This window comes from Gekko japonicus, unplaced genomic scaffold (assembly GCF_001447785.1).
Source record: "Gekko japonicus isolate JY-2015 unplaced genomic scaffold, Gekko_japonicus_V1.1 scaffold185, whole genome shotgun sequence".
In the NCBI taxonomy this organism is placed as follows: Eukaryota; Metazoa; Chordata; class Lepidosauria; order Squamata; family Gekkonidae; genus Gekko; species Gekko japonicus.
This window is the reverse complement of record NW_015176457.1, coordinates 657,133-677,121: the sequence shown is the minus strand read 5'-3', so window position 1 is coordinate 677,121 and position 19,989 is coordinate 657,133. Positions and strand designations below refer to the sequence as shown.

Here is a 19,989-nt window from a genome sequence, read left to right as displayed (position 1 = left end):
TGGGGATTTGTGGGGTGGGGTTTGCGGAGGGGTGGGACCTCAGACAGGTAGAATGCCATAGACTACACCCTCCACACCAGCCATTTTGTCCTGGGTAACAATTGCTGCCAATCTCCAGGTGAGGGCTACAGATCACTCACAATTACAACTGCTCCTCAGGTAGCAGAGATCAGTCCCTCTGGAGAAAACAGTGGACTCTGTCATTATACCCTGCTGAGGTCACCACAGCAAATTGACACTGTTTGCCCAAAGCCAGAGCACTGCCCCAGAGCCTCTTTCTAGATCTCGTTGTATTGCTTTCACAATGGGCTTTACTGCTAGTATTATTATATCTCCCATGCAAGACTGCTGATGGTAGTGCATTGAATCTTGCTAGTGAAAAGGCTCTGTGCTGTTGTGCTGCTTGTATATTAGATAGGTATGGGGCCATGAGGCCTACTGTGAGGGGAATCTCAAAGTTCAGAGGGGAGCAAGATTTGTTGGCTAAGCTGTATAGCCTTTGTGTTTCAATGTCAAGGACTCGAGGAAGAGGGTGGGGGAGGAGGCAGAGGTAGATGTGATTAAGCGAGACAGGCAGTTTATCTCGACCAATCAGAGAGAGCGTTGACTTCTGGCCTTCCCTCCTAATTCTACACTCACAGATACACACATACTCTCTTCCCACCACCACCCACTTCTAGTTCCTTTTGTCGCAACTAAGGTCTGTGTGAGAGCAACAAGGGGGAAGAAGAAGGGAGGGGGGGAAGCCGTGGATGAGCGTGGCTTCCAAAAACCCCGGGCGCGTGCTCAGAAGGGGAGGAGGAGAAAAGACTGATGCCCTCACGAGCCAATGAGGCTTAGGGGTCCATTTTGTTAACCTATGCCAGCAATTATGACAATGTTAGCAGACTATGCAGCGCAACAGCTGCTGGATTTCAACCAGAAATTGGATATAAATCTGTTGGATAATGTTGTGAACTGCCTATATGCTTCCGGCCACTCCGCTTCCGGCCCTCATTCAGCCAGGAGGAGGCAGGAGAAGAGGGAGGGTAAGTTGCTTCCTCCCTGCCTCTCCCCACCCCTGCCTGCCTGGGGCCAGGGAGGGCCTTCGCGGGGCTTCCTTGCACTCCCGCCGGCCTTGCAGGTCCACCACCGGGCCCCTCATGGGGCTCGGCAGTGGAGCTGCAAGGCCGGCGGCAGCGGCCGGGACTGTTGGGGGCGGGGTGTGTGGCCTTATGACACACTTCTGGTGATGTCAGGGGGTGTGGCCTTATGACACACTTCCAGTGATGTCAGGGGGTGTGGCATATGCTAATGAGTTATGCTAATGAGTTCCCCTAGCTCTTTTTCTACGAAACGACCCCTGGATACTATTCTGGAGTTCTCTCAGAATATGGACTCCAAATATTATGGCCTGCAGATCCTGGAAAACGTGATAAAAACAAGATGGAAGATTCTTCCAAGAAACCAGTGTGAAGGTATCAAAAAGTATGCTGTTGGCTTAATTATCAAGACTTAATGGGCTTAATTATCAAGAGAAAGTAATTTTTACTATCTTTACTATATTTTATTATACTTCATACCCAAAGTGCTTTTTAGTATCAACCTCTTTTTTTTACTGCAGGCCTTGATAAATTTTCTTTGACTCAAGGAAGTCTGCCCAGAATTTACAAAACAGACTCACTTTTTTAGCCTTCAGGGTTTTGTATTTTAATGATCATATCTTCAAGTTATTGATATGAATCCTAATTCTAAACCATTTACAGTTTCTCATAATTTTATTAAACCTAAGACAACAGTACTGTAGTATATATGGGGTAACTCTGGTTGTCATTGCCATAACAAAAAGTTAACCTCTAGACAAAACCTAACTTCTTCCCAATTTCTTATAATTTCATTATTATTTTAAAAAGCTCCCAGTAATTCAATATTGGAGCCAATATAGAAGGCAACTGGCTAAGAAATCTGGCATCTCTGAATATGTTAACATATAAAGAAGCAGTTATATGAACTTCATGCACATGGATTTTTATATAAGGCATCAAAATTTTCTTACAGGGATCATCTCCTGTAAATAAGCTTTGTACATCTACTGAGGATCACAAAGAGACACTACAGTAAAATAACTGCTGAAAACAATAGGTGTAATAATTAAATTTATAGGCACCTGGTGCATGGGATTTGGCAATCTCTGTTTTCCTGAAAAGTTCAAAAGGATTCTAAAATAAGATAGATAGTAGAATGAATCACTAAATGACTAATTATTTATTGAGTGGCCAATGCCTTTTGCATCTTCTGGCAGACTATTTGTCAGCAGGCATCCCTCTGAACCTGGCACTACATAATGTTATGAAGATGCTCCTGAACTGTTTGTGCTTTAGAACAAATTTAGAGTCCAGTGGCACCTTTAGGACCAACAAAGGTTTATTCAAGGTATGAGCTTTCGTGTGCATGCACACTTTTTCAAATACAATGGAATGGGAGGTAAGGTTCAAACTTAATTGGCTTGTTTGAACCTTACCTCCCATTCCACTGTGTTTGAAAAAATGTGCACGCACATGAAAGCTCATACCTTGAACAAACCTTTATTGGTCTTAAAGGTGCCACTGGTCTCTAAATTTGTTCTACTGCTTCAGGTCAACACGGCTGACTCCCTGGAATGATGCTGAATGCATGTGTTAAAATGCATGTGTTAAAATGAACCCAACCCTTGCAAATTTAACTGAGAAGCAGAAGTAGATCATGAACTAGAAAGGAAAAATATTTCCCATTGTTATTTTTAATGTGACCTATCTGGCCCTTTCACACTTGAAGAAATACATATATGTACCATACTCTTTCCACCACATTGTATTTCTGCAGAGCATCAAACCTTCAGGTAAATGTATTCAAACCCTCCTATAAAAGATTAATGCCTGTTTTCGTAGAGGCTTAATCAATATTAAAGGCAGTCTTTCCATTGGAAATCCCACTCATAAAAACACATAATTGTCCACTAGCACAAATGCTTCATCAAGCCTGAACAGCTCCCAAGCTTTCACGCCCCTTGGTCTACTTTGCTCATGGCTTAGGAAATTGTAGTTAATCGGCAAACACTTTTGATCAAATTTCACCTTCTAAACTATTAGCATGTTAATTAAATGATTTAATGTGCTGAAATATTGGCCTACCATTAATTATTTCTTCAATACTTTCCTCCCAATGTAATAAAATTAAGAGATAATTAAATACAATGTCATGTTTCTAACTGTTTAATTATAGCAGAATCCAGAGAAAAGAGACAATACAACATTAGCAAACTACTCTGGATTCTGTGTTCTTCCCTCCTCTAGTGCAGCATTACAGAACACTAGCATAAATTGTTTAACACACTAAACACACTATTCACCACTTCACAATACCAACTAAGAACGTCATAAAATAAAGTCATCTAATAGGAGACAAAGATATTTCTTTTAATACAGATTTATTATACTGTGTAATGTGTATTAGCCTGATAGTATTAAAGCTTTCAAGCCTCCCCCCAACGTCCTGATAATTTACTTGCTTCTCTTGATGCCACTGGCTGATAGGCTGTGATGTCAGAGAACTCTCTCTCTCTCTCTCTCTCTCTCTCTCTCTCTCTCTCTAAGTGCCATCAAGTCAATTCCAACCTGTGGCAACTCTATGAATTAACAACCTCCAAAATATCCAAGAACAGCCTTGCTCATGCCTTGCAAACTGAGGGCTGTGGCTTCCTTGACTGAGTCAATCCATCACATATTGGGTCTTCCTTTTTTTCTTTCCCTGCTCCTTTCAACTGTTTCTTGCATTATTATCTTTTCTAGTAACTCCTGTCTTCTCATAATGAGAACAAAGTACAATAGCCTCAGTCTAGTCATTTTAGCTTCTAGGGAGAGTTCAGGTTTGATTTGATTTGATCTAGAATTCACTTATTTGTCTTTTTGGCAGTTCACGGTATCTGTAAAACTCTTGCAAAAATTAATTGCCTAGTTCTATGGTAGCAATTAGGGATTGACATGAACCTAAAAGACCCGGTTTGGGGCAGCCCCCAAACCTAATCCTGAACCGAACCAAAAGGCCCCCACCCGAACTGAGCTGGTCCAGCAAGTTCAGTTCTCCCTTTCACTGTGGCCAGGAGAAAGAGGGAGGATTGCTTGAGAAGGGTTAAATGGCTGGGAGCTTCCCCCCTCTCCAAATGCACCCTGCTGTTAGGTTTAAATGGCTGGTAGTAGGAGGAAGCGAAACCGACCAATGAAATGGCTCACAGCCATTTAAACCTGTGGTGGATCTGCCCATTTAAATGGCTGGTAGCCATTTTACTAGTCAGTTTTGCTTCCCCCCACTTTTAAACAGGGGAAAGCAAAGTCCACCAGTGAAATCGCTCACAGCCATTTAAACTTAACAGCTCAGCTGCGGACCCTGCACCACTCACCTGTTAGGATTAAACAGCCCTGAACAGCCGAACCAAACTGGACAAAAGTACAGTAAATGTTCAAGGAAGGCGCCTTCCCCAAACATTGGGTTGGGGCCTCCAAACTGGCCTAAGATCGTGCTGAATTTTGGCTTGTGAGTCAATTCATGCTCTTCCCTATTACCAATACTTATAAAATCTGAGGGCTTAATGTCAAAATCCCACTAATGTAAACAGCTGCTGATAATGTAAGAGATGGCTTTATAAGTCTTGAGCAAGACATGTGGTTGGTTATTTATTATTAAAATATTTATACCCCACATTTTCTCTTGGCTCAAGGTGGCTTAAAGGCAACTCGGAAACCTATGATTATTTATTTGTTCTGAGACCCACTCAACATTATATGCTGATCATCAAGCTTTTATATTAACTGACATCACTTCAAACACAATATTCACCAATGAAGAAGAGTTGGTTTTATACCCTGCCCTTCACTACCCGAAGGAGTCTCGGAGCAGCTTACAATCACCTTCCCTTCCATTCCCCACAAAACTGTTCACATATTCAGATGGAAATCACTGAGAGGTGCCACTCATTTATTTCCTGTACAGTCAACTGACCTCTTTCAATAACTGATAGAGCTATCCTAAGCAGAATTATATCCTTCTAAATACAGTGAAGTCAATGGGTTTACTGCAAACTTGCTTAGGATAACACTATAAATACAACAACATGTATGTATGTGTGAATAATGCCCCCTAAATCAGGGATGCTTCATCTATATTACAGATAAAATAACTAACAAATAAATGGCCTCTGTATAGGAAAGGATTGGCTACCCACATTAGGAAAGAATGATAATACTGTTTTGCTATGAATCTGTCAGGTTCATGTACTTGCATTTATGAACATCTGTTCATAAATGCTGCAATGCATGGTTTTCCCTACTTTTTTTTTGATCTCCATTTAAGAAATTTATTTATTTATTTTATTCTATTTATATCCCGCCCTCCCCGCCGAGACGGGCTCAGGGCGGCTCACATAGAATTACATAAATAATCATAAACATAATATAAAATAATAATTTAAAATCCTCCTAAAACATTAGAACATATTAATAAAACATTGGAACAGAGTTAATAAAAGCGAGAGCAAGATTGTTTCTAAAACAGCTTAGGCAACCGTCTTTTCCAATGATGTTCACACTACCTCAGTTCTCCAACTATTATGTGGCGGTACAATGATAAGCCAAGCACAGGCTGTAATAAGGATGGTAAAGCCAATTGCTTTGAGTTTTCAGAGATGTGTGGGGGGGGGGAAGATAATATATGGAAAATAAAGAGGACAACAAGTTTGGGTTTGAAACATGAGATAGACAAGGAGGTAGATAGGAAATCTGCCCAGGCCAGGTGGGCAGACAGGATCAGGACTTCTGGGAAGGATAACAGGCAGGCAGATGACAGTGGAGGGAAGGGACATGCAGGATAGACAAAAGGGAAACATATTTGTAAGCATAGTTCAGCTTTTAAAACCAGCAGAAGGATCTTACACACAATGTGATTAAAAAGCTTTTTGCTGCTTAAGTTGCCTACCCAACAGACCCAGGGTGTAACACACTTGCCAGCAACAAGGTCCTGAAGTAGGCAAGAATGATAGCAAATGCCTGGAGCCACAAAGACCAGGGCCTAGATCTTAATGAACGTACTATCTTTCTTAAAACATAAAATTTCCTACTTCATGCTTAGAACAGTTACTTCAGCTCAGCAGGTGGAGGTTTCTTAGGGACAGGGAGACGAACAAAACAAATGCATTTTAAAAGACCTATCATCCTCCAATATAAGGCTGACCACAATATATAATACAATATATAGTAATAAAAAGCAACTGTAGATTTTCACAAGTAATTAACTAGGTTTCTTCTTAGATCTAAGCCACAATATAAACACTTTTTGTTCAGTCGCACAGTCGAGTCCGACTCTTCACGACCCCATGGACCATCTCCCGCCAGGCCCTCCTGTCTTCCGCCGTCTTCTGAAGTTGGCTCAATTTCATGTTCGTTGCATCTATGACACTGTCTAACCATCTCATCCTTTGCTGTCCCTGTCTTCTTTGACCTTCAATCTTTCCAACACCACAGAAACATTAACTAGTGAGGTATCAGTACCTAAGTAAGAATTCGTCCAAACACCTGGTTTAGGGGTGTGCAAAAAATAAATAAATTCGGCCCATTCAGATTCGGCGGAATCGGGCAGAATCATTTGGCTGGCCGTAAGACTCCCGCATGTCAGTTTCATCAGTACCAGCCATTGGGGAGTCTTTTGGCCAGCCAAATGTCAATTTCAGACCTATTATATCCTATGGGCCATTGAAGTCAATGGCGAAAACATAGGGTATATTCTGGGGGCTAGAGGGGAGGGGGCTTGAGGGAGAGACTCCAAACTTGCAGGGTAGCTGCTGGAGCCTCTCCCCAAGAAACCAACCTAGTTTCAAGAGCATTGGACCAGGGGGTCCAATTCTACGGGCCCTCAAACAGGTTGCCCCTATCCCCTCAATTGTTCTCAATGGTGGGGAAAAAGTTACTTCTTTTATTAAGGGGCCACAAATAAGCTAGCCTGTTAACATCCATTAGATAAATACCAAACTATTTAAGCCTCATTTGTAAACTGTTCACCAGAAAGATGTGTGTTTAGACCAGGTCTTTACAGCAAATGGAACATGTCTCATCAGCCTTATGTCAGCATTGTACTATTTCCAATTGCAAGTCAGCGCTTATGCCGGAATGCTTCACCATTCAAAATACTTCCATGTGCATAGAAAACTAGTGTGTCACATAGAAGACCCTTCCTTTTGACATTTAGTTTTCTATAGGCAGGGAACTGGATTCTTTGTATAGATTAAATCAAGACGCAGGTCTACTGTCTGTAAGACCTAGGGCCATGTATGACTGGCATTTCAATAGGTAATCACAATGCGAGACAGTGTGTGTAGAAATCTAAGGAAGAACTGGATACTGCTAGTTGCCATAAAAATACCAAAAAGGATTTCATGACTGTTTTAGATACACAGAAGGCTGAAAAAGGAAGGAATTGAGGAAATCTTATTATGGCCTTGAAAAGAGAAAAATATATTTATCTCTACGACTCTGACTATTGCCATTTAAAGGGAGCATTGAGGACCACTTGTTCAGGGAAAGTGGCAGTTTCACTTCCCCACTGAATTACAAGAAAGAGAAGCAGTTATTTAGTAAGGCTGGGAATCCCTGCTGGAAGGTATTGACCAGCCCTCATACAGTTTGTCTTTTTAATCAGCTGCAACAGAGTTTCCTATTATCTGTATTGACAAACGCTAGCTGCAGCAAGAACACAAAATAACTATCCATGCAAAAAGTGAAGGGAACCCCCCATGCATCTAGAAACACATTTCCAAAATGAACATAATGCCTGATAACAAAAAAGAGGCAGAAAGATACCCAATTTTCTGTGAGTCCACATATTATTAATTTATCCAACAATACAAAAAGTCCTGCTGCTTAAGCAAAGTTAGGTGACTCCCCAGGGGTTCTTAAAGGAAGAGCCCATCCACTTTCCCCCACCCTGAAGTAGCAGTAACAGTAACTCCTGCCATTTTCAGGGATCAGGAAAAAAGGGAGCTGCCCTCACTTCAAACATTACACAGAAAGGAAGAAAAGGCAGCTGCTCATATTTCTTTCCCTTTTGCACTGTTTAGGATACTAGTTGTTTGCAACCATGAACAGCTGAGTAGGCACTGCCAGTTATGGTCTTATTTTTTATCTTATCTTATGGCTATAGCTCCTTGCAAACCAGGGACCATACAACCAAAACCTAGGGTTATGAAAACATTTTCCGTAGAAGTTACTACATAGATGGTAATCAGCTGATCTATGTGAGTCAAGTCAGAACCTTCACATGCTCAGGATATTAATGCAATTGTATGCTGTACATGTAACAGCAGTTGTATGCTGCTTTCTATATTGTCAGTCAGTCTATGCTTAAACGAAGACAAACATCTACCTCTAATGGACAATCATGGAGGAATGAAAGGTCATCTAAATACAAAGTATTTACAAATAATACAAATAATAATCATATAAGAAATAGTAAGACTGAGAAGTAGAGATTTAGCTTTTATACACTTGAATATTAACCCAAGAACAGGCTCTTGATTCCGTTAACAAAATGGCGTGTGTGTGTGTTGTTGGTTCTTCATCTCAGTGGTTTATTTATCTCATTTACACTCCACCTTTCTCCCCAATGGGGACCCAAAATGTCCGAGTGAGACTATTAAAGAAAACACAAGAGGGCTGTATGTATTACAGAATGGGTTTTTAAGCAATGAAGCTTATTTTTTTGAGTTAGGAAGTGTTCCAAAGCAACTTCGGATTTGCAGTTTTTTAAAAAGAGCATCTGGTTGGCAAGAGATATTAATGGAATGCTGCTTTGATCTTTTACTCGCAATGGGCTGAGAAAGCCAGCTCTGGAACTTTTTGGAAAACTTCTCACTCATTTGGAGACCTATTTGGAGGCACACATCAGGTTCCTTTAACCTAACACTGTCCATGCACTGCAGCAAGGACACTCATCCTTTTACCCCCAATCCTGAATAGTGACATTTTGTTAATATTTGCACAGTATATGTAAAATAGAAAATAGAACACCTTCATTTAGATTTCTAGTTTTAATATCGATTTTCTAACCCTACAACTTTGGCAACGAAGCTTGGCTAAAGGATTCACAAGCATACTTTCGATTAAGTGGATGTTGAGGAATACTTTGGTGACGATCTAAAATTGGGGGCTATGACTCACTGTATTTGTGTGCTGAAGTTCTTAAGTTTAATTCCTGGCATCTCCAATTTAAAAGATCAGGTAGCAGGGGATGTGAAAGACTCACAGACTCTGAGATGTTCTGTGATTTAAAGTAGACAATACTGACTGTGATAGACCAAGTGGTCTGATTCAGCATAAGGGAATTTGGGGTATTCTTGTACCTGGCTTCCAAATGAAATGTAATTTCGTGTAACCCATTTCAACCACAAGAATGTCATAGATCAACTATTTAAGGAAGATAACTGCTTACCAATATCCTGCTGGTTTATTAAAAACCTGGCCTGAACATTATTGATGCTTCATGTAAGTACAATGTGTTGTTCTGCAATGTTGTTGCACAGTAAATGTCAGATTAAAAAAGAGAAACTTCTCTAATGTGATATATAACATACTTAGACTGACACTACAAAACGGACATATGCACAGACAGTATTAACGGAAATGGAAACTGTGTGCCTGGGAGATCCTTGTATGCATCATAGTCCTACATATACATAAGGGGCATGAAATCCTAAGACTGAAATGAAGGATGCAGTACCTTGCTTTCACCAGAACTAGCAATCCCCAATTTTTGGCTAACATTCGTTATATTGTAAGCGTGTAATGCTCAACATTTTGAAGAACAGACTTGATGTATTCTAAAATATTAACTATTATTGACAAAGGGTACATCCTTTTAAAAAGTTACAAGCACAAACCAATTATGCAGATTCAGTTTGCTATATCAATTGGAAAATTCTTTAAATACAAATAAATCCTAAATAGATGAAGAAATTGTGTTGATTAATTGTACCGTGACTATTATCATGGATAAACCCTGCTCTGTGATAAGTGGCATTTGTTTACATAAAACATGTATCTGAATGTATATAAATTCTGCAGTAACTTGTAAATTAGCACAATTTTTTAAAAAAGAAATTGAGTGCTGCCTTGTAGCATGAAACTGCTATGTATTTACTTTGTTTCCATGCTGTTACCAAATGAGAAAACTTGAGAAATTCATGACCCTCACATGTTGCTTTATGGAAACATCTATTTTGCTGAAAAGCTTCTCTGGTAGCCATGTGATCATGCTCTTGCTAATTCTTATCTGTTTGCTGAAAATGAGCAATTGCTTCTGATAACAGCACTAATTATAATTTTTAAGAGAGAAATTGCTTACGTCCACATCTCTGAAGTACAATGAACATGTATAACACATGTATTAGAGAGAGAAAACCCTCTTGAGGGAAATGACGTTAACAATGTGAGCTTTGGGATAAGATGACCATTCCAATATTGGCCACACTGAGTTAAAAGTTCCACAGCTTACAATCTTCCTAACAGAAGAAAAGGGCAGCAAAGAAAGAATCGCTATATATGCTATATAGTCAGGCTTCTTATATATGTTGTGCATAACTACAGTCTTACAAGGTCCTAAAGGATTACCTGCTTTCCAGTGGCACATTACTGCCAAGGACCCAGCTGTCCTGCAGCTGGACCGACTCGGGTGTGGTTTGCAGCTCGGCGGGCAAAGCAGCCGGCGGGGCCGGACTCTGGTTCCTCCTATTTGTCAGTGAGTTTCTGTTAAGGGAGGTGATAGATGGGTGATGCTGTGCTGAATGCTGCTTGTGAGAAGGTGGCAAATGTTGCAGGGTCGACTGGCCTTGGTTATTTGGAGGTTGCTCTGAGAAGAAAGAAAATTAAAGTTTGTTATACATCATCCTCACCTTTGCTGGAGCTAAGCAGAAACTGAAATGACATCCCATCATCTAATATATTTGCATATTATTCTATTAGCTGGCTTCAATGACATTCTTCAAGAGTGAATTTACCCTTGATCTAATTAATATACAACAGATGGTACGACTGCTTTTTGTTTTTAATTTGTTTCAGTTTTTTTTATTTTAAAAAATCTGGTTTTATTAACACCTACAGAAAACAGTATCTGACAGATCCTCTGGCATCCCTTTAGAACTTAGCTTTTTAAAAACAAACCAACCCTGAAATTAAATGCATAATTTCAGTAGAATACAAAGGTTTTTGGAATGCATATAATCCCTATAATTATTTAGTGGAGTTTTTCAAAGGTTTATTTAACTGCAATAAATTATTGCAAGCTAGTTGCTAAACAGCAGTAGAATACTCTAGTTTAGTGCATTTCAAATAAGGCAGATCTGCACTATGATCTGCTAATAGATGCTAAGTATTCTTTAGCAGAAGGTCACTCTGTGAAGCAGATGTTGCTTCATGGATATTTAACAGACTGAATCACATCTGATTACAACGTCAGAAGACTCATATACTTAATGACCGTTACATCCATTAGAACACACACAGAACAGATTTTCCAATTTCACACTATGTGGTATAGCTATGTTTTAGAGCAAGTCACAGGTGATCAGACAATCTTGCCACCATAACAATGGTAAAAATATGTCATGGTTCCCAACAAAAAGTCTATCTACTATTTTAAAGATCAGCAACCAATATTGGTATCCACAGCATTTTGTAGATAACAAGTCCTGTTTTTCTACTGTGTGTAAACCACAGAAACCAAAGTACATTACAGGTCCTGGCTCCTAAGCATATAGTTCCATAATGTGCACAACTTAAGTACTTGGGGTTACGTAAATTTCCTACAGGTGACTTGAGCAGTATTACATAGCTTGTACCAAACTGTTTCAATTTCACAGCACTGGGATGTCAAGCCATATACCTTAGCGCTTGCAGGGTTAAAACAAAGGTTTCTCAGACTATGGCACAGAAAAATGTGAACAAAATCATATGGAGGAAGCTTTATCATTCAGGTAGCATACAACTAATCAGCTTTGTCTTTACCGACACCAGTGGGTGTCAATGCACATGATTAAAATCGCTGTAGAAAGCTTTAAGGCACATTCACAGCTAGCTACAGGATAATTTAACAGGCTAAAGCCCACAAAGGCTTTTTTTAAAGTCTACTTAAAACTTTATCTGATTTAGATTAGAACTTAATTATCAGCTGGTAGAGAATTAACTTTGGTTATTATGTAAAAATACATATAAAATGATTACTTGAGCAATAGGAAACCCTATCTTTAGACTCTTTCTTTACATAGGATACTAAAATCAACTCCTATTTGAGGAATAGAATCTTTTTTTCACTGTACTCCTAATACTAAACTTGTCAAACATTAGCTCCGTGGTATATGTACAGATATATAATCTGATGTTTCACCTTTTTGGCTTTCTCTCCCATTTCCATATGTAATGTATGTTATGTATGTTCCATATGTAAGGTATGTTAAAGACTAATCCACATCTTTCTTACTTTGTTTCTTGAATAATGGGTCTAAATATAAGGTGGGTGGATTTTGTGATCAGTGACTCCTGAAGCATGGAACCTCAACACACAAAGAGGAAATCTCCTATTTCGATTTGCTAAAAACCCCCAAAAGACCTATTTTAATTGGGGGGAACCCTCCTGCAGTCATCAATTCCTCCATAAGAACTATAAACAAATAATTTAAAACACTCATTGGGCCTTGGGGGGAAAATTCCAAGGGTCTTGAACAGAACAGATAAGAGAGGGAACTAGCAGAAACTGGAGCTCATTCCAGGCTGGTGTGGCACAGCCATGTACTCACAAGATTAGCCATAACCATGCAGTGTTTGGTAGGGTTGCCAGGTCCTGCCCCCCCCGGCCACTGGCAGGGGTGTAAGGCTGCCAGCTCCAGATTGGGAAACTCCTAGAGATTTGGGGGTGGAGACTGGGGAGGACAGGGACCTCAGTGTGATACAATGTCATAGAGTCCACCCTCCACAGCACCTGTTTTATCCAAGGAAACTGATCTGTGTAGTCTGGAGATAAGCTGTGATTCCAGGGGATCCCCAGGTCCCACCTGGAGGCTAGGAACCCTTGCATTTGGCCTTGACAACTTTTCCTTGTGGTTGCACAGATAGTAAATTTCTCTCCTTTCTGTGCAAACGGAAATCAAACAGCAAAGCAGGAACAAGTTCAATGGCCCTGCCACAATAGGCAGTCATTTTGTGATTGTCTTCCAGTAGCCATTTTGTGCCTAGTATTGTTTCTCAAAACTCTAGAAGCCCTGAAAGGTTCAACAAGGTTGGAAATCCCAAATTTAGAAGAACTTTTACTTTGGGAAGACTGAACGTTCTTCCCTTGGCAGTTTTGGAGTGCAGATATAATAAAGGCTACAGCTATTTCACATTCTATCGTCTTTCCAGCAGTCCTCTCAGCTTTTCTCCTTATGTTGCTACTATACAGTACAACCAGGGGCACTGCAAGTAATGGAGTTGAGTGTGTGACAGAATCAGAGGACAAAAGCAGCAAGAGGAGCAGCAACTCTTTTGATGTAGTTAGAAGCTTAGGCTGATTACTGGATGAGGATTCACTAACCCTACTTGGAACAGGCAAACTGCTCTTTTGTAATGTATGAAATTCTGAGCTTTTAATAGCTATATGAGAGGCATGCTTTCTATCACTGAACATGGGAAAAGCTACATGTCTTGGATTTGTCCCTGCTATGCAGTTAATACTGCCAGAAGGCAATTCTGAGAATGGGGTATGAGATAAGAATATGGAATTGCCTTGCTTGACAATGCCATGGTCCATTTAATGTTAAATTCTGTTTCCAACAGCTGAAACTCACAAGCAGTGTGTTAAGATGGTGATAACATCTGTCCCTACAGAGGTTCCACAGCCATAGTTGAAAATAGATGTTGTTAGACCTGTACTCCATGAGTCTGTCTAATTCCCCTTTAGAGCTACCTAAACTAGTTTTCATCGCTGCTTTTTGTAGCGGCGAGTTTCACCAATTAATTACACACTGAGTAAAAAAATTGTAACTTTTCATCTCTGTCATAAGCCAAATACAAAGCTTTTCAGGATAAGATAAGAAGCATGGTATTCTTCATGCCATGCATAATTAAGTTAGAAAGTGAGGAAAAAATTATCTGCATTCATTATCGCCACACCATTCATAAATTTATAAACCTTGGTTATGTGGTCCCTTCATCCCTTTAGCTCTTCTATGTACAGAAGGTGCTCTACTGGGGGCAGGGTTAAATTCCTCTGGGTTGAATTTATCTTTGTGACTGCCAGTTGCGGTGTTAAAATCTTGATTAGAATATGAGAGAAAGAGCAAAGCATTGAAGATCCCTTCATTTGCTATGGAAAATTCCCAAACAGAATAAAACTCAATTCATCTAATCACACCTATCTAAGCAAAGTGGATTCCCAGATATTTAAATTGATTGACCTGTTCCATAGGTTGTCCTGACAATATGGCGTTGGATGGGGCAAACAGATGGGGCTTGCTTGATTTCCAGCCATACACAATACCAACTAAGAGGACAGAGACATGGCAACATGGTTTCATTCTGGCATCAAGAGTCTGGAAATGCTCTAGGCTTTCCTGACCAAAATAGCTGGAAATTATATAAACTGGGATCTTTTTCAGGTTCCTTTAAAGTCAGAAGCTAGTTTGGTCAAGTCTCATCCATTTCAGCTTCTTGAAGGAACTTTTTTTTTTGTCCAAGTGTTTTAATATAACTTTTAAGTTTAATATTGTAGGGTCCCCACTCCCTATCCTTCGACTCTATTTCTCTATTTCAGGTACTCATCAAGTTGGGGGGGCTACTATTTTTTCCTTGCAGAATAGAGATAGTAGTATTAGACAGCCAGCAACTTCAAAGTAAGCAGTTTTATGATTGAGCCTAAGGTGGCCAATTACTGTGTCTTTCATAACTATGTGGCATATGAATGTTCAGGAGGTGCAGTTTCTCCTGTCACATTGCTGCAATAATGGAAGAAGCCACACCTGTCAAGCTCATCTCTTCCATGCAAGCTATTAAAGGCACCAGGACACCCTTCAAAGCCAGGTGTTGGCAATCCTAATTGATACATGTGGAGGAGGATTCTTTTTTGTCTTAGCGAAATGTCAGTCAGCTTGTGAGTAATTCTGATGGGGCCGCAGCCAAATGCATCCCAGCTCTCTGGCTGACAGCTCCATTTTGATGCTAAGTCAGAAAGAAAGGAAAGAAGACATCCAGCCTGAAGGATATAAAGACAACAGCTACAACAAATGTTTTAGGAGAAGGTACAGATACAAGGGGAAAGGAGGAATACAGATGCATGCAGTTCCTTAATTTTTATAACACAAGAAAGGAACAATTGTCTATGTCATTAAGGGGGGGGGGACACCAGCGCATCGTTCAACACTGCTCAACTACTCTTACCTAACTGCAACATAGTGAGAGTCAGGTATAAAGCAAAATAAAAATGCTGGGTAAATCATCTTTATTAAGTAAGGAGACACAATGATGAATGCTATGGAAGTTGGTAAGTTGATATGAACTGATGGGGAATGAAGTGTCTAAATATATTTTGACACATTCTCAACATCCATAGAAATAGTTATTTACCCAAGGGAAAACTACCAGGAGCTGTTTTTCAGTTCTGGAAGTGAAATTCCAGATCTCCTTTAGCTTCCATCAATCCCCCCCACCCAAAAAAAGAAATTTACATATGATTAATTTTATAATGGAATTGTTATGGAATTTAAACAGGTTACAAAATAAAACCAAAGCAATGATATGGTATAAATAAAAAGATACAGTATGTGACAGCGCTAAGGCAAATGATAGAAAGATGAGCAGTCATAATTATTTATCCCTTTGCATTTTCGATTCCGAATTCATACAGAATGAAAAAGTAGACAAAATATCCATGAAAAGTGATTTGTCTCATATTTCATATAGTATCCTATCAAAAATAATTAAGACCTATCAAAAAGAATCTCAGGTGAGGAAAATACAGTAATTTTCATTTCATAAAGTTTATACGTTGGGACTTCTGGTTTCGGCTCTTCGCATCGTAGGTGCGCATCGACGGAGCTCCATACGGTGCGGCCCGTTAAATGGCAGATGGGAGGGGTGCTGAACGATTCTGCCCCCCCGAGCTCTTGGAGGGAGCTCCCAGCCATGGGGCTTGAGATGTGTCGCTCCCAAGGCTCGACGCCGAGGGATTGAGGCACTCTTTGCCCCACTTTGAGGCACTCATGGTTTCCAGAGGCACATATCAGGTGAGCGCTCAGGAGCTTTTAGCAAAGACTGCAAGCTCCTCTAGCATCTTTAAATGACGGCAGATGAAATGTGAGTAAATCTATATGAAGCGCATGAACTCTCCCTTTGAACCCCCCAGGGGAAAGGGAGAGTTCATTCCCCCCCTTCTTGTATACAAGCGAAAGAACTTACCAAAAAGGGGGAAGGAGCGAAGATAAGCTGTATCTCAACAAGCAAGAGCAGTGTTATATAAAGCGAACTTTAAATAAGCTTCTTTTTGAACTCTTTAAAACTTTCCTGAAAGATAAACAATGACTAACCGGCAAGAAAAAATGGCAACGAGACTGAAGCCTTCTTCTGGAACTGGAAGAGTAACACCTCCGGTGTCAAAATCGGAAGCAAATACAGACTTTCCCAACATGTTGGCTGCAGCATTGCAACCCCTACTTGATCCAAACACTTCAAAAGCAAATGGTAAAGACATCTAAATCAGTGAAAAAAGTTGAAGCAACAACTGTACTTGAGCAAAAATTGGAGCTTGCAGAAAATGAAAGAGCCTCTGATAAAAAGCAACTCCTTAGATTCCAAGTGGAAAAATCAGCATATGTGCTGAGGTTCCAGGGTGTTCCTGAACAAAGTGGTGAGAATGTGAAGGAAACTTTGAGTGAAGTGTTAGCCCAAATGACAGGTTTAAAAGCGGATTTACTGCAAAGCAACATGGATATGGTCTACAGGACATATCCAGAATTTATTAAGAAAGGAAACCTGCCTGGGGAAATATTGGTGAGATTCTCAAAAAGATCTACAAGAGATGTGGTGCTCAAGGCCACAAATGGGAACACCCTAAAAATTAAAGATACTGAAATAAGAGTCTTAAAGGATATACCATACGAAATAAGAAAAAAGAGGAAACACTATAATGCCTTAACTACTTTCCTGCAGAAGAACTCCATAAATTACAGATGGCTGATACCTGAAGGAATGGTTTTCAAGTACAAAGACAAAAGGGAAAAGATTGACTCTGTTATTAAAGCAAGAAGGTTTTTTGGAGCAGCAAAAAGGACAAATGAAAAACAATATAACAGAGGAAGAGAAACAACAACAACAACAATAAGAAGGCAGCACACGTGGATCAGAAAGCTTGGGAAATGAAGCAAGTCGCACTCCAGAAGAAGACTCCGCATCAGAATTGGGAGTTGCCGCTCCCAAACTTTTAAAAGTCAGATGGGACTTTGATAAAGAAAAATTTAAGGGAAAAAAGAGAAAATAATCGTAATGATTTATTTATTGTATTTATAACCCGCCCTCCCCGCAAGTGGGCTCAGGGCGGCTCACACTGCCTGGCACAGTGTGCCAAGGTTCATATACAATCAAAACATTTAAAACTTAAAACATTTAACACTGTTAAAACATTTAAAACATTTAAACAATCAACGATTTCCGATTAAAATGCACTAAGTGATTATTAACCAAGATGGCGTAACATGTCATGTGGGCTCAATTACAGGTTTCTAGGCGGTTTGGCTCGATCTCACTGCAGCCAGCCTCCACCACAGATATTAACAGTGGCCGTTGATGGTAATGTGAGCGGCTCCTAATTGAAGGCCTGGTGGAAGAGCTCCATCTTGCAGGCCCTGCGAAACTGCACAATATCCTGCAAGGCCCTGATCTCCTTTGGGAGCTCATTCTACCAGTAAGGAGCCACCACTGAGAAGGCCCTGGCTCTAGTAGCCACAAGCCTGACCTCCCTGGGGCCTGGAATAACCAGTCTGTTGTGTCCCTGACTTTAGTGCTCTCTGGGGTATATACGGGGAAAGGCGGTCCCTCAGGTATGTTGATTGCTTGATTCAAATATATTACTGGCAGTTGATTAGATAAACTGTAGAAAGATTCTTTTTTCTCACATATGACATTGTAAGAGAACCTTGCTCAAATGAGAAATTATTAATGTTTATAACTCCTGTTTAGCCACGTTTTGGGGTAGTGGGTAGTAACTGTAGTTTTATGTAGTGCAAAAAAACCAATAAAATATTTCAAAAAAAAATTATGTTGGGAGTGGAATATAATACGAGATGCCATGACAACAAAATTAAAAAAAAACAGGTTATGAAACATAAGAACATAACAAGAGCTCTGCTGGATCAGATCAGTGATCCATCTAATCCTGCATCCAGTTTCACAGAATGGCCAACCACTTGTCTTTAAGAGCCAACAAACAACGCACCAAAGCCAACAGCTCCCTCATGCCTCTTAGCACCGGTATTCAGAGGTTGAATGCCTCAGGGTGTGGAGGTCAATACGGCTGGTAACTACTGATAGACCTATCCTCCAAGAATCTGTCTAATCCACCCTTAAAGCCATCTGTGCTAAAACCATCATTACATCAATTGGAAGTGAATTATACATTTTAATAACTTGTTACATATAACTGAGATAAATGTTTAGGATTTTCCCATTACTAGGTATGCTACAGAACATATGGCTGGATCCAACTACCTTTCTCACTGTTAAGTGTCCCATTTGACCACCAAAATGGCTATGCTGGTGATCACAACACCTACATGGACAAATGGCATGTGCAACAGGGACCACAGTAATGAGGAGAACTGGCTGGATCCAACCCAAAGCATTGTAGAATTTTTTTATAAGTCTGTATGCATGACAGAAATTCAACTAGCAGTTCAATCCTAAACAGGCGAATACTCTTCTAAATCTATCGAACTCAATGATCTTAGAAAGATAATTCTGTTTAGGATTGCACTGTAAATAAATGAAATCTATAACATCTTAACTTGAAATCCAGCTGGACATTCAAGTTACCTAAAACTGGCTACAATATTGAGAAATTCCACGACCCTGTTCACTCTTCCGATGCAACAGATTATAAAAGGACTCATAAAAAAATAAGCATATAAATCCCAGTCAGGATAACCATTGATAATGCCTACTGACTACATTGGACTTAGAATGGTGTAACTCTAGGGTTGCCAAGTCCAAATTCGGAAATATCTGAGGACTCTGGGGGTGGAGCCAGGCAAGGGTGTAGACTTTCCAATTTCCCGGGGAGGGGGGGCTGGGGCTGGGCCAGAGGCATTGCTTTGCTAGGAGCAAGGGTGGCTCCCGGGGGAGGCTGAGCACCTTCCTGAAAATTTCGGCAGGGGCTGACGCACCGCCGCCCCCATGAAGATTACGCCTATGGAGCCAGGAGACTTTGGGGTTGGAGCTATGAGACTTTTGTGATGCCACTTCCTGTGATGTCACTTCCAGGTCAAATGGCAAGTGATGTCACTTCCCCTTCCGATGATGTCACTTCCAGTACACTGCACCAAAACCCCACCTCTTCCTGTGATGTCACTTTCCAGGCTCTCCCCCAAACCCGTCTCTCCCTCTGAAGTAACTTTCTTTCAAAAATTAAAATCTAAATTCAGTGTCATATATCAATTCCCACCCCCACCTTTCTCCTATTTTACAGTACCTGTTGGCTTTTAGGCCTCCTTCCAGCACCAAGAATACAGAGCATCACTTGCCCCAGACTGAGTTAAGAACATAAGAGAAGCCAGTGTTGGATCAGGCCAATGGCCCATCTAGTCCAACACTCTGTCACACAGTGGCCAAAAATACCAGGTGCCATCAGGAGGTCCACCAGTGGGGCCAGGACACTAGAAGCCCTCCCACTGCTGCCCCCCCCAAGCACCAAGAATAC

The 19,989-nt window shown here is 40.4% G+C and overlaps 1 protein-coding gene across 1 annotated transcript in view; it reads right to left on the bottom strand.

Moving 5' to 3' along the window:
- TENM3 (teneurin transmembrane protein 3) overlaps positions 1-19,989 on the bottom strand; it is a 477,022-nt gene that overhangs the window by 200,191 nt on the left and 256,842 nt on the right. The window contains exon 3 of the mRNA XM_015426968.1: positions 10,668-10,905. Coding sequence (XP_015282454.1) covers positions 10,668-10,905 — 238 coding nt within the window. The remainder of the gene's footprint in view (positions 1-10,667; positions 10,906-19,989) is intronic.